This window comes from Centroberyx affinis, unplaced genomic scaffold, assembly GCF_046629955.1.
Source record: "Centroberyx affinis isolate AG114_WGS23_722 - 3 ecotype Tasmania unplaced genomic scaffold, CSIRO-AGI_Caff_v1 ptg000497l_1, whole genome shotgun sequence".
Classification (NCBI taxonomy): Eukaryota; Metazoa; Chordata; class Actinopteri; order Beryciformes; family Berycidae; genus Centroberyx; species Centroberyx affinis.
This window is the reverse complement of record NW_027279150.1, coordinates 39,578-55,250: the sequence shown is the minus strand read 5'-3', so window position 1 is coordinate 55,250 and position 15,673 is coordinate 39,578. Positions and strand designations below refer to the sequence as shown.

At 40.0% G+C, this 15,673-nt stretch overlaps 1 protein-coding gene across 1 annotated transcript in view; it reads right to left on the bottom strand.

Moving 5' to 3' along the window:
• Nucleotides 1–319: 319 nt before the first annotated feature.
• LOC139642566 (netrin receptor UNC5C-like) overlaps nucleotides 320–15,673 on the bottom strand; it is a gene marked incomplete at its 5' end in the record, with an annotated part of 46,107 nt that continues 30,753 nt past the window's right edge. The window contains 5 exons of the mRNA XM_071517447.1: nucleotides 320–4,753; nucleotides 7,442–7,620; nucleotides 10,447–10,611; nucleotides 11,849–11,998; nucleotides 14,297–14,530. Of these exons, the coding sequence (XP_071373548.1) occupies nucleotides 4,591–4,753; nucleotides 7,442–7,620; nucleotides 10,447–10,611; nucleotides 11,849–11,998; nucleotides 14,297–14,530 (891 nt within the window). The remainder of the gene's footprint in view (nucleotides 4,754–7,441; nucleotides 7,621–10,446; nucleotides 10,612–11,848; nucleotides 11,999–14,296; nucleotides 14,531–15,673) is intronic.

Here is a 15,673-nt window from a genome sequence, read left to right as displayed (position 1 = left end):
ATTCACACATAGGCATCAACTTCACTATTTATATTTGTCTAAAAACAAATTTCAAGCTTTTAAGCACAAGCCTTTAGATCAAAATGGTTTTAAGATGAAATGAAAATCATAGTACATTCAATCAGGTGTGTCCAAACTTTTGACTGGTAGTGTAAATCACCTTCACCTACTACCAAGACATGCTGTATTTTTAACGAACAGCATGCTTAGTACATTGAGAAGCCATAATGAAATGTGAGTTAACCTTACTTCACAACTATTATGTGAAAGTAAATCTACAGAAATAACCACAACAACAGCATCACACGTTTTCAGCGTTGCTTATAAATATAATTTATTAATTGTCTTAAAAATTCTTTCTTACACTTTGTACAGAAAACAATTAGAGGAGATAGAGAGGCGAGCATTCTGCAAGATTGAGCAAGATTCATGAAGCGTGCCAGAATTAGCTAAAATGGACCAATACTACCCCACACTAATCAAATAAAATCACCCCTGATAGTAAAATAAAAATGCACTTACAAGCACAGCTCTAGTTATAGACTTCTATCATGATAACCAATGCCAAGTTTGCATAGTAGACACTGCTTTTACAAAAAAAGAAAGAAACTTAAATAAAAACTTGAAACATACAAACTAGTATCTAACTGTACTGCTCTTTTTTTTCCATATTCTGAAATTTGCCAAATATAGCTGACAGTACACAACTGTACATACTGTGGATAGAATTTTTTTTTTTTTTTTTTTTTTTACATACTTTGATATCTTAACACACTACTTTCTCGTCTTTCATGTCACACTCTGTTTGAATGTTCACCTTGAGGCCTACATGCGCTCCGCTCGTATAAAAACTCCCTTTGTCAGCCCACTCCTTCGACATAAATCGTCCTGGTAAAATGTAGACCATGGCACGGATGGGTGCAGTCACACAGGAATTGATAACTTCCATTTTTTTTTTAACCCTTTGCTTGATCACACACAATTCTTCAGAGGAAATCAGATTGCTACAAAGAGTTAAAAATGCCTTTATGCCTGTAAATCCTGCCGTTAATTGGAGATGTCGATGATCACATCACATTGTCTGAAGAGACACTGTTATGACCTTTAAGTTAACTTTTTCATGTGAAACAAAGTATATTGATGACTTGATGTTTTAGGCTTTTATCCTCACAAAATTAGAATCCGACTCCCACATCTGATATCAGCAGTTATATCAGTTACATTGATACGTTGATAAAGAGTACATTTGAAAATATACAAAATATCCACTCATTTAACCATGAACCTTTATAATTTGGTTAATAAGGCTGTCCAAAATTAAAATGTACATACTTGAGGCCTCCATGTCTACTATATGTCTGGTTTTGCGCTGGTACAAGAGGTCTGATTTTTACCTTGCACACTTCTGGCTGTCTAAACAAAGACAGAAAAATCAATGTGAAAAATCAATTTTTCAAGGTTTTCCCCTGTATAGACAGCCACATAAAGATCTGAGGTAAAGATCTGACCTTTTGTACCTGTATAAACTCAGCCTTTGCCTACTTTGTTTTCTTCATAATATCCTCCTCGGTATCTCCTCTACATACCTGATGTCAGTTCAGTTTCATATGGCGTCTCTCCATAGTTCAGAGCAGAAACAGTCTGTTTTAATGATGGCAACATTACACACACTACAGTTTCTTCCAGACGTTGTATACTCATAGCTGTCACAAGAAAACATCGTAACTCCAGTTCTTGAGTAGTTTACTTTTTTTTGTTTTTCCACTTCAACTGAATGTCCATGTTGTTCTTTACATTCTGAATACATTTCATGAGCCCAGAAAGCCCATGACACCTATTCAAAAACCCACTGAAAATAAGGCTGTTTGTTTTTACTTCATTCCCACAAAGCTGGCTTTTTTTTGGAGCTATGAGATTTCCATCAGACAGCAATGTTAGGCTAACTATTCTTTGCTGACCCCACTCATTGCATACATATGAGTTGTACGAATTGAACAGCCAGTGTTGATTCACAATGTTGTTCTGCAAAACACAAATATGTTACACTTCATTTTACATAGGCCCCATTAGTTGTTTTCTAGACGTTTTAGTTATCGAATGCAACTTTTTCAACAAATACACCAATGTTGGAATGTTAGTTGCTGACAGAACATTGTTTACACATCTATTAGGGGTCTATTTAGATAAAGGGCAACTAACTGATATGTTACATGTTATTTTTTGTTTTCCATACAGTCCACACTTATAAGAAACATAAAAATGGTAAAATAATATTAATGTAAATAACACAATAATGATCACTGAACAAAAAAAAAAAATATCATGGTAATACAATGTCATTAGGATGAACACGATATTCATGTATTTACACATTTCAGACAATCGAAATTGTAAATGCTGTGATTCTTGAAAGGCCACTGGATGGCGCTAGTGACCAGCAAAGTGGTAGTGATCACAAATGAAATCACATGAAGGCTTAGGGCAGATGACACAATATAGGGCTGAGACCAACATCCTACGATGATGGGACACCAAAAATATGAAATAAATATATATATACTGTATATATATATGTATGTATATATATTTTAGAAAATTAAAATATGATTGATAAAGTCAGTTTATTGGGTACATTTAGCGGTAATGAATGATATCAGATGTATTTTTGATTCACTATCACATAATTCCTACACTACTGTATTTATCACACTTGTGTTTTAATTTCTAGTTTGTCCCTTTTTGCTTCCTCTCTCTTTTCTCTGAGTTGGGCCCTGTCAAGAAACAATCCCTAACTTAGACCACAGTCTTTCACGGAGGCTCCTAGATTTGAGGGCCGGTTACCAAAACGCATCTTACGATCATAGCCACGGCAAGAGTTCCCCCACCCTGCATCTGTCCTGCATCAGCTCTGCAGCACTGTCCAAACAGTTCCTCTTCAGGGAGGAACAACAGAGCAGCAGTGGCAGTGCGGTGAGCATGTTAACATTGGGACTTCTGCAATGGATACTTCTGCAGCTTCAAGATCGTCTTTGCTGCCTTGCTTTACAATGGCTTGGTGTGAAACCTCCAGTATAGGACAAGTGCAAATTGGTTCTTTTTTTGCTGTATGCTTATGAGAAATTGGCTTTCCTGATCAGAAGATAAATATATAGCCTATATATGAAAAAAAACTAAAACTTAAATCGTCAAATATTGATTCCATTAGAGTAAAATATACATGAGAATCAATAGCTGACAGTCTGATACTTATCTCTTGATCGTAAGTGCAAATTTCATAAATACACAGCAAAACAGCCAATTTCACAATTCTATCACAACCATACGCCACTGAAAACAGTTTTTACTTCAGGTTTCATGTTGATTCTGAGGAACATAGTAGTCAAGTCAAACCTCTGGCTGCGTTTCTCAAGTCTCAAGTCTGTCATGAGTGATTACCTGGAGAGACGGCTAAGCTTAGGGTTTCCACTTTTTGATATAGCTGCGATGTAGAAACTTAATCTAACCCCATCTTTAACTTCATTGATAACCTTTGCCTACACCTTAACCTTAAGATGGATACGGAAAAAACGAATCATTGACTTTGAAGATGTAGTGATTTTTAACGTCGCGGCTCAGCCAAAAAGTGGAAACTGGTCCCTTGGGTTTGTTTCTGGTCAGGGCCGTTGATTGACAGTCACTGTGTAGCAAATTCTGTTAGCAGGAAATGATCCACACATATGGACAGCAGAATACATATAGAGCGTTCCCTAGGAAACGATATAAAGACAACAAACTGTACTGGCAAACACGTACAGCCAAGGCTCACAGGAGAGGAGAGGATCACTTCTTTTATCTCCCCTCTCCTCTCTCTGTTTTCCATTCTGCTCTTACCGATGATCACCTGCTGATACTTCCATCACTTTATCTCTTCCCTCTCTTTTGTAATCAGTTTAGCTTCTCTCTGTTTTTATTCTCCTCTTCCTAAAGAGGCTCATCTTCTCTCTCGCTCATCTTCTTTTCCCTCAGTTCACCCTCTTCCCGCTCTTCTGTAATCAGTTTAGCTCCTTTCTCTCCTTATGATTCTGTTCCATTCCTGTAGAGGTTCTCAAGGTCAGTCCCTCTATCGTTCTCGCTTTTTCTCCTCTTTTTCTGTTCAGTATAAAATAACAGCAAAGAGAACAACTGGCGTTACACTAGACAAGGTCCTTTTTTTTTAGGCGTGTGTATGTTTTGTTTGTTCCTGATCGACTGTGTTTGTGTGGCAGGTAGGGTTATCGCTCCTTCAGACACATGTGACACTGTAACATCACAGACACATGCACACACACACACACGCACGCACTCACACACACACACACACACACAAACACACACATGCACACAAACACACAGTTCTCACACAGTCTCTCCTGCTACTGCTGTCTTCTTGTTCTGTTTGTTACCACGCCAGCATGATTACCACGGTATTTCAGTGGTTCTCAATCGCCATGGCGACAACTTTTCTTTTCCTCATATCAAACTCTTTTGCCCTCGCTGCTGTATCAACCGTATGGAATTCACTCGTCATCGTCTCCAGAGTTCTGTCATTGTCATGGTAACCACGTTGCTTTGTCAGTGTTCCGTCGTCATGGAGGCGAAGTTGCCGTCGTGGCGACCCATCTCTTCCAGCACAGCGGCCAGTTCGTTCAGGTCTCCGTCGGGGAAGTGCTGGGCCTCCCACAGATCCAGGATCACGCCTGTCGGACTGGACTTGGTGGCAAAGTAGTTCAGATACCTGGAGAAACAAACGAGGGAGGGAGGGAGAAACATATGGTAAATGTTGGAGTATAACCAGTATAACCTGCTCTGTCATCCGGGATGTACATTTTCAGAGCAGCGTATTTGGAAAATTTGAAAAAGATTGAGGTTATTACATTATAATACATAATAGCTGAACAAATAACTAAATCGCTCTGCCATAAAGTGACTATTTGCGAGTTTGAGTCTAGCTGTAAACATGTCAGTATCTCTCTCTGTTTCTGTCTACAAGATCATGATCCTTAATCTGATGATTATACTCTTCAAAAAAAAATATTGAAATGACCCCCCCCCACGCTGTTGACTTTTTGTGCATTTTTTGTCCTAAATTGCCTCCGGTCTGAAATCTAACACAAAGTTCTCCTTTCTTTTCTTTTCACCTCGAAAGTCCAATGGAAAGGGTGAAAGGTGCACCATTTGCACTTTCCATGTCTAAGTCTTTGCATGTGCAGCAGCAAGCCATAAAAGCAGATCTATTCTGCCAAAACCAAACCTATTGCTATGTCATAACCATTAATAAACTAATTAATATCATTATGTGAGTTGTCCTGACTGAAATATAGTAGTAGGCTGACAATTGATCTACTTTCTCTTCTGTTCTGAATCTTCAGGAAGCTGGATACCATCCATTCCTAAACCACAAACCACCCAGTAACTGTGTGTTCTGCTGGAGAGTCTAACTTACACCCTAAAATCCCATTTAAATGTGCAGAATGGCATAAAATGGTAAGAGTGAGGGACGTTAGCGCAAATGAAACAAGGTGAGTGAATATACTTGTTTTAAATTTTGGAATTATATGTACACTTGGAATAAAGAGCTTACTACTGCATTTTGAAATCCTGTTGTGGACTGTACACTTGGAGTGAAGAGATTACTGCCTAAATTTAAGACACACAAAAAAAAATAAAAACATCTAGGATAAATGCCTTTTGAAATCCTGTTGCAGCCCAAAAAATGTACAAAAAAGTCAACAAGGAAAATAGTTTTTTAGTCACTGTACACACTAACAGGAGCAGAAACAATTCTCACTTTGAAACCATTTGTGACAAAGATCTGATCTTCTCATCTTCTCATTGCAGCTTTTAAAGTGGAAAAAACAGATTTAGGCCCCATGGGGTAAAAACCTGTTCCTTTGTAAATCCTGTGATTGCGTACTGCTGGTAATGTTTCAACATAATAAGAGACATGGTCACCTTGCTCCTTCTCAGTGTCTCTCTTTCTCTCAGTCTCTTTTTCTTGCTTTTTTCTTTTTTTCTCCATAAACTGTACCCATGTGTCTCTTGTTCAAAACACTTAATAACAGTGTTTTCTTTTCTTTCTTCCTTCCATTCTCTCTCTCACTCTCTCTCTCTCTCTTCTCTCCCTCTCTCTCTCTCTCTCTCTCTCTCTCTTCTCTCTCTCTCTCTCTCTCTCACTCTCTCTCTGACTCTATCTCTCTCTGTCTCAGTCTCTATCTCTCTGCAGTATGTGATCAACAGTATCCTGCTGGGAAGTGAACTCAATAGCTGAGATCCACCTCTGCCATTTCTTCATTGTGTGTGTGTGTGTGTGTGTGTGTGTGTGTGTGTGTGTGCGTGCGTGTCTTTGCATGTCTTACCAGATATCAGCTAACAATAAAGCTAAAAGGCTAAGAGAGTGTTAGGGTGTGATGGCAAAACAGGAGTCATAATTTGAAGCCAGGCAGTCATGATGTGGCAGTTTTAAGAGAAGAGATGATGGGAAATGGTGTTTCTTTTTATCATCCTCCTTGTGAATTTGAGAGGAAATGTGCAAGTAAACAACAATCTACCTACCTGCCCATTTTTCGCCCAATTGTCATAAGTATTTGGTGCACGCATTACCAGACTATGTCATGAGCTTCCCATTGGGACAAATGCGACGCACTGTGCCCAATTATCCATCTTTGTGTCTGCCTCTGTTTCAGTAGATGTAGAAGGAGGATGAGCCTCTGGACTGAATATATATGTAAGTATATGTGTGAGTGTAAACTGAGGATGTTACTCGTAAATCAGAAGGCGTCTTTACTGTTTAGGTTCCTGTGACTGTAGCAGAATACATTTTGTTTGTTTTGACTCTTCAGGAATGCAGGTTCAAAACACTGAAATGCGTTGAAACCATGCATACACAATTATTCTTTGTGCAGTTTAATTTTGAGTTCAGATTTGTTCATCGACAAGAAAAGACCATGGATTTCTGCTCAGACGTCTGGTGTTCGGATGAACAAGGCGCTACTGCAAATAGTGATTCCATTGTATCGCTGTGTTTATATGTATGTGCGATGGTATCTGTTCCTCCCACAGAGATAAAAACAAACAAACTTTCATTAGTCTCTATGGAACTGGCTGTTCCCATCCTTGTGGTGTCTCCCCATCTGTCCCAGCGGAGTTTGTTTGTCAGGAGTCATGTCAGAGGTTTGAATAAACAGAGCTGTGCTCAGTCTTTCCCCTGTCACTGAAGAGGCGCGGCAGGCGACCCAGATGAGCTGCCATCCCACTTTAGTTTCAGTTTAGTTCCAGACTAAATGCTGTTTCAGAGGCCTTTCCACCTCACCAAGGAAAAAGCCTGAGGGAAGCACTAGTTCTGCAGTAAATAAATGATAAAGGTGTGCGTGTCTGTGTCTGTTTCTGTGTGTGTGTTTGTGTGTGCGTGTGTGTATTTCCACACCTGTCAAGGTTGAGTTTGTGGGCCAGCATCCTCCAGTCATTGCCTCTGGTCTGCGGTGCATCCAGACTGCCACACAGCTTCTGTCTGATAGACAACGGAATGCGGAAGGCATTGGGCCCCACTAAGGTAGTGATGCTACTGGCTGGGTCCATCAGGGAAGTGTCTATGCACTGGACCTCCTGGAAAGACAAAAAAAAGTAGAAATTAGTTATTTCATACAGCGCTGTACAGCAAAAACCTTGCGTCTCAGTTTTCAGTTTTGCTTTTATTTTGGCCACCTTGATCTACTAAGCGTTTCATGACTGACAGACTATGCCAAAGTCATTTTAAAATACCAAAATACATGGGTGTATAAAGGGAAAAACGACTATTTATTCCCAATTTCTGAATTGTTTAGTTCATGGAGAAATTAGGATTCTATAGATTATCGTCAGTTCAATATACTGCAGCTCTTGTGAGACAGAGGAGAAAAAGTATCTAGGGATGGACTTGGACCATCTGCCAGAATGCATTAAGGGTTAAGAGCATGCAACTACAGTATATTCTGCTCTGACAACTTGCTCAATTTAAAATATGGACTATAATATATATCCATGTGGTGACATGGTGAGGTTAAATCAATCAATTCCTATCTGAAACAAAGACATATATACAATGGGCACTTTTGATAATGATCGTCTCTGTATAGTTTTTCATTTCTGCTTGGACATGATCTATTTCTTTCTGGCAGAGATCTTCCCATGATTCCTGCTTTCCTCTCTGCTGCTTGCCTGCTGTTGTGACCAATTACAGATGGGTTTCTTAATTAATACAAGAGTGCAACACACACAAAGATTTGCTTCCAAACACTTTCTCTCTCTCTATCCTCCTCGCTCCCTGTCTATCTGTTGGTCTCTGTCTCTTTTCTCTCTGTCTCTCTTAATATCCCTAAACCTTCATCCCATTAATCTACCACTCCTGGGCTGAAAGGAGGCAGCAGTCTAATGAATGTGGCTTGGCAGAGGGAAACAACAACTGCCACTGTTGATGTAAATGATTACTATTTACAGCGTCTACTTAGCCTCAATTTACAGCAGAAAGCTCTCTGCTGCTGGAGACTGAATGATTGATACAAAGGGACATCTCCATTTTTCTCCTGAAATAATAAATGCTTCAGACCTGTGGTACATTATTCAATATACAGCAGACGGCAGGCTGGTTGGGGGTGTTTTAAGTCTTTAAGTCTACAGCATTTTATTTAATGCATACACAAAGAGATTCACTGAATATTCCTTTAGCTATTCAGCTCTAATTACCATACTAGCCAAACCATCCCATGTGATTACGGTAATTATTTTCCAAGACTAGATGTTGCCTTTTTAAATTGGATTATCTAACAAAATATTTAATTTTGTGATAAAACTGGCATTGCCCAAATAGAAGTCGAAGTCTCAATTTTTACTGCATGCTTGCTGCACAACTGCTGCTCTGCTGCCAAGATGAACTGTTTGAAGAGTTGTATTTTGTTCTCTTTTTAGTCATCAGAAGGCATAAGGAATGATCTGACTATAGGCTGGTTTAGTTTTGAGTCTATTTTTATTTATTTATTGTATATTATTCAAGAAAGAAGACTTTGCAGTGGCTGCTGCAGTACCAGTGCAGGAGAAATGCAGGATGGAGGATTTCTACCATAGCTCTCATTGTATGATTCAGCCAATTTAACAACTATGAGCCAAGACACAAAGCTGTATCCTCACAACTTATTCAATTGGATGCACAGCTTGTCCAAAAAGGGCAGAGGGCAGTTTAGGAGTGGGTGTTGATAGGAGATGTCATACAGTGCCTCCTCATTGGTAAGTATAGATTTTTGAATGTACCTACTTATCACCACTTTTGCTATAGTGAAATTAATTACTCTGAGCTTCTTCCTCAACTGAGGTCAAGAGTGGAGAAGGCTAATGGATTGCTTGTGTGAATGGAAACTCTTTGTCTTTGCAGTGAGGAGATGTCAGCTCTCGGTTGGAGAATGATGTTGTACATCTCCCTACAAAACCCTGAATAATGCTAGGGGAGGACATAAGGCTGGTGGCGGGATGGCTGAGGCGAGCGGAGCAAGGGCAAGAGGTGAGTGAGGGCTTATATATTAAATGGAGGTAATGTGATCGGATAATAAGAAATGGGGAAGGATCAGGATTGTCTTCTTTGGCAAACAGGAGATTAAAGGCACAGGGGTTTTTCATCAGGCTAGAGCAGTTCAGTAAATTAGATCTCCTCCTGAAACTTAAGTAAAACTCTGATGAATGCCAACAAAAAGTTTTTCCGAGGGTTGCAAACTTTTTAAACGTTAGCGATTCTCCTTCTCATTCTGCTGTATTCCTTCCATCCTGCTCCTGCAACCGCTCCCCTATATGCAGTAAAGAACCTATTCCTCATAGTCAATTTTCCTAGTTAAGTGAGGGTTAAAAAAATTCTGATGAGCAACGCTATCACTCATGACACCAAGGGAGAAATCAAAGCAGTGATATTCCAGAAGAACTGTCTGACCTCCGACCGAAAAGCGTTCATACACACACACGCAGACACACGTGCGGTGACTTTGTGGTAACATGGCCCAGCTAAATCAAAGACCAGTTATTCCAGTCGTGTTATGTGACCTCTAGCCCCAGTATGAATGATTGAACAGAGTCACAGAACCATAGCAGGAACCCTGACTGTCTGACGGCTCGAGAAAAACTTAGTGACTTTAAGACCTTTAGTAGTGGAATATAGAAGTAAGTAGAAGAATGTAGAACGAGTGTGTGTGTGTGTGTGTGTGTGTGTGTGTGTGTGTGTGAATCTGCATGCATGCCCATCTGCCTGTGTTCACCTCTTTTCTGCATGTCTTTTTTGTCCTTCCGTGTGTATACCCTCTACCTCAGTGTGAGTTAAATTTGTCTTCCACACTCCTCTCGGATGTACGGCCGATGTACAGCCAGTAAACAGTGTGTCGGTTTTCCTGTGTGCAACGTGGATGTCGATGACCTCACCTCCTCCAGCGTGTTGCTGAGCTGAAAGATCTGCCCCTCTCCTTCCACCTGTCGTACGCACAGTTTACAGCTGATCTCTGTGGTGGCTGAGCTCAGTCTCTCCAGGGTGAAGGTGCAGTGGAGAGTCCGCTGGCTGCCGCTCCACACCTGGTAGAACGGGATCTCCTGGAAAACACACAAAGAATATGTGTGTTTCTATGACAGGTAGTGGCAGGCAAGCAATCCGATTGGTCAAAGATATTTTTTCCATCTGTGCCGATAATTCCGATAAAGTACGGCTAGCTGTGACTCAGGAAAAGTGGTTGCTATGCTAACTCTTGTCGTAACTAGAGAGCAATATGTCTTGCTTTCTGACATTACTCTTATGTACATACCAGAGGTGTGACCGAGTCAACTTTGCTCGAGGCCCAAATCAGTCTCAAGTCTAAATGCAGATTACCAAGTGAAGTCCAACTCAAGTCCAAGTCATTACTGTCAAGTCTTAAGTCAAGTCTCGCGTCTAAATGTAGAACACCAAGTCAAGTCAGAACAAATCAAGAGTCCAATATCAATTTAACATCTTAAAGAAAACTAAATATCCAGGACTTTTCATGCAATATGGTTTTAACAGGATGAAAACTTGGTAAGAGCATCATGGGTTTGATTTATATAATCAGTTTCAACTTCAATAAATTCAATCATTCCATACAAATTCAGAAAACAGAAACCAATCAATTACATTTACACAAACACAAGATCTTTTGTCAAGAAACCTTTTCAAGTCAAGTCAAGTCAGCAGAATCCAAGTCAGGTCTCAAGTATTATCCTCATGCGTCAAGTCAAGTCTCAAGCAATTAAAATTGTGACTGAAGAATACTTTGGTAATCATTTTGTAACAGCCATAATACCCCAGAGAGTGTTCTTCACAGTGATTACGGGGACAATGGTAATGCAAACTGTACTTGGCTGTGCCTTGTACGCCGCTGTACCCACTGTACCCATAATCACAGTAAAGAAAGCCCTCTTGGGTGTTACTGCTATATTAAAAGACAAACACATCCATATACACTAGTTTTACAACAAGAATTCTCCACTCCACACCTGGTAGAGCACATTGGCAGTGGAGGAAATTGTTGCAGACAGGATACAGAACTTAAAACACACCTTTAAAATATGCATGTTCACAAAAAGCTCTTGTCAAAGTCTCTCCTGAGTGTGGCTTAATCAGTGGTATTATTGACTGTGATGTTGTTTCTAAAGATCAGGTGCTATTAAGAGTGGAATGGACCGGTTTGTGTTGGAATTTCAATGAGTGTATAGCATTCTGTAACTTGTAACTAGTCATTTGTGAAGTGTCTTTAGGGGTGGGTGTGTGTGTATGCGTGTGTGTGTGTGTGTGTGTGTGTGTGTGTGTGCATCTCACCTGATACTTAGCGATCAGTTTGCTCTTCCAGTGTGTGTGTGGTACGTCGTGGATGGACAGTCTCAGATTGTGTGTGCTGTCTTTAAAGTTCAGAGTCTTTGGCTCATCCAGAAGCTTCCCTCCCATCTGGGTCTCCATCTGAAGAACCTCCTGCATGAAAACCCCACAAAGAAACAACAACATGAACTGTTAACAACTCAAACTTCAAAGTATTTTTCCCCCCCTACGTTTCCTTTTGCTCAATTTTGTCACCATCACATTGTGGAATGCATCGAGCCCCTTATTTTCCACACGTAGTAGCCATTGTAGAAGTCCTCTTACATCCATTTCCCCTGCATCAGTACAGCATCTCCGCTTTCATGTAAAATGATGTGCAAAAGATGTAAGCAAAGCTTGGCTATGCTAATTGTGTTAAACTAAAGAGACACAATGAGCCGCTTCAATAAAAAACATTGATTAGTAATGCACCATCAGTCAGCATACTGCTGTTATGAGATGCAGGGAAATGCAGCACACCTTGGATACAAGACTGTAAAATTTAATAGCTTCTATTGGCATTGGAAGATCACTTAATTGAGTGATAATCCTAATGAAACTGATAAAATGGAAAATGCAAAATGATAAAAACTCTCTTTATCCAAGATTTTAGAATAGAATAGAAGAATAGAATTGAACCTTACTGTCTACTGCAGTGGAAATTTGTCTTTTGGCTTTACAGGTTGGTTAAAATGTGACACAACACAATAAATAAATACAATACAACACACAAAGACAATATACTGTACAAAGCCACCAATTCCAAAACATAAGAACAGTGATGCAGAGTGGATTTTGGGGGCCCTTCTTTTCTTTTACGTTACACTTTTTCATTCCACTAACATGGCAAGAGAACCATCAGACTTGTTTTCCTTTTGCTCTGTTTTCCATGGTTTTAAAGAATTCTGTAACTAGCATCTTCACTCAGTTCAGCTTCAATTTCAGACGATGTACCACGCTTAATCTGGGTTTTTGCTTTATTAATTTAGTATCTTTGATATCATCATAGGAAAACAAATTCAGTTGATGTACAATTGATACTGTCCATTTGATATCCTTGTCCATATTACATACCAAAGGAAGCAGAACTTTTTACTTTGCTTTGCTGCAGTTGTTTCAATAATACATTGCAGAGGGAGTCCTGTGGGGATTTTTGCTCATCCTTTTTAAATTGACTACTGTATATCAACTAAGCCCGCACCACAAGGGTGCAAAGGAAATAACTATGGCTTACAGACACACAAGCACACCAACTGGTATGCTCACACACATCAGTATACACACAAACATGAACACATTTACATTTCACGCTCACATTTACATTACATTTACATACACACGTGTGCATACACAAATGAATGAACACACACACACACACACAGTTATTTTTGGAAGAATAAGTTATCAGTATGTCTTCTGATGCCTCCCATAACCTTTGTAAAATAATCAATTCCTCCTCCCCATCATCTTCCTACGCAGCGGCTCTACTGTAGACATACAGCACACCCTTTGGGGACTTACTGCCTCCCTTTGAAACACCAGCCGATCAATTATACTACACAAAGTCTCCATCATTAAAAAGTCAACCTCTGAACTTTGTTGTCCAACTACAATCGCTTATTTGAAATATTCAAACTGAGTGTGGGCTCCTCTTTGTGTATGTGTGCGTGCACGTGTGCCGCACTGACACTTGAGTTATCATTGCTATCATAAATTACCAATGTTAATCTCCCATATCAGATAGTCCCTCCAGTGCTTTGAATTTGTTTAAATTCTAAAGCATCCGCTATTTTGACATTGCTTGACCCCTTTTGTTTACCGCTCCTCGCCTCATTTCCAGAAGACTAGAGGTGGAAGAAACTTCTATTTATGACTCTAGTGAGAGTATCATTTCTATTCAAGGAATAATATATTTTTGTGATAGTGTACTGGCACAATCAAACAACCTTTTCTGGAATATGGTCGCTTGGTCAAAAAAGGCAAACTTGTGTGAGAGAAGAAGAAGAATTCCATGTTGTAGGAAGACAGAAACTCCCAAGAATGCACTGCAACAATATTCTTCTTTAATATATAATGCTCGCTTTATTGTTAACGACTATCAAGCTATGGGAATTATTATAATTTCAAATGCAAATTAAAAGCGAAGAACGTTATTATGGGCGGTCCAAGTGAGAATCAAACCCCTCATAGCACCATAAAGCAATAATGCAACAAGGCACGCAGTTGAAAATGTCACACATCCCTTGTGTGTGTGTGTGTGCGTGTGCGTGTGCGTGTGCGTGTGCGTGTGCGTGTGCGTGTGCGTGTGCGTGTGCGTGTATATATGGATTAATTTAGCGGACTGACTGTCCATTTAAAAGCAACCCAACCAAAACTATTTCAGGTGCGATTCTTTTAGGTGCAACCTTTTACCTTGAGTGCATCCTGTGTGTCATCCAGACAATAGACCCTGATGTGATAGTCCAGTGTTGTGCAGGAGACGGGTCCAAAAATAGCCAGTTTGAGCCTCTTGGCGGCTGCCTTGCTGACCGACTGGCCCACCAGGCAGTAAGTCCCCAGGGTCTCTGTTAGGATGTGGCATGCCTCCGAGTCCATCTGCACGTAGCAGGGGGTGGTGAAGTTCTCCTCTCCCACTACCACCACGTCCTGTAGGAACACACACACACACACACACACACACACACACACACACACACACACAGTTTTGTCAGTATGTGGCATGCCAAGCCATATTCTGCCTGTTTACTTATCACAACTGGACTTCTCTTTGAAGCCTTTTTCAGTAATGCAAACAAGCCTCAGTTAGCAGGGTCGTGTGTTTTGTAATTGGTGCATTCCTCTGTTGCTACAGACAGATATTTTTCAGTACAATGGCAGCGCTGATGGGTGTAGAGCAGTGCTAAGTATAAATAATTGTTGTTTAGCAACAGAAACTGAGAGTTTTTAATCATTTTGGCTTTGGATTCTCCTCAATAAGATAATGAACACTGTGTGATTCCTATTGTTAGTCTGGTAATTTATCTTAGGAAAACCAATTGCTGCATTTTAGATTCACCAGAGTGTGGATTCATTGTTTCATCTAACTTTAAGCTACCAGACACTGAACTGAAATTCAAATGTAATTCTGTCTGTACATCTGACTTCTAAAGTAAATCAAGGTTTCCATTAGGGGATAGACAGCACTTGTTCGGAGCTGTTGTACTGTGCTTGTCTGTGAAGTGTGTTCAATTTCACTCTGATTATCTGTGAGCTGTTGCTCATATCTTTTCCAGCTCTCTGTCACAGCCTGAGTTATGGTAAATCTATATGGTTTTCTGGGTTGTGGGAGGATGCACAAACACACTGCAATCTTTTTATATGAGTATTGAATTTCCAATTAGTTGTGCATGTGTGTGTGTTTGTATGTGTGTGTGTCTGTGTGCCCTTGCGTGTGGATGTGCATGCAAATGTGTGTGTGCTATGTATCTGTGTGTCACCCACACGCGTGATACAAATATTGAGTTTTGAATCACAGTTCATGTGGAGTTGTGTTCCCATAGATGAGTTGAATCAATACGAAATGGTAGGAGAGCAATATGGTATGAATCTGTTATTACTGGTAATCACAACCATGGCTGCTCCCCCCTGATGTGAGGGGAATTCAATTACCTTCCTCTCCCGGTTTTGGGGGGAAACATTCTGATGGAAAATGGATGTTTTACTGCAATAAGAGAAAAATAAATCGACTTCCTGGTGAAATTCCACTTTTTACCCTATTGTATTTGTTGGAATTGTTCTTTCTTCTTTCTT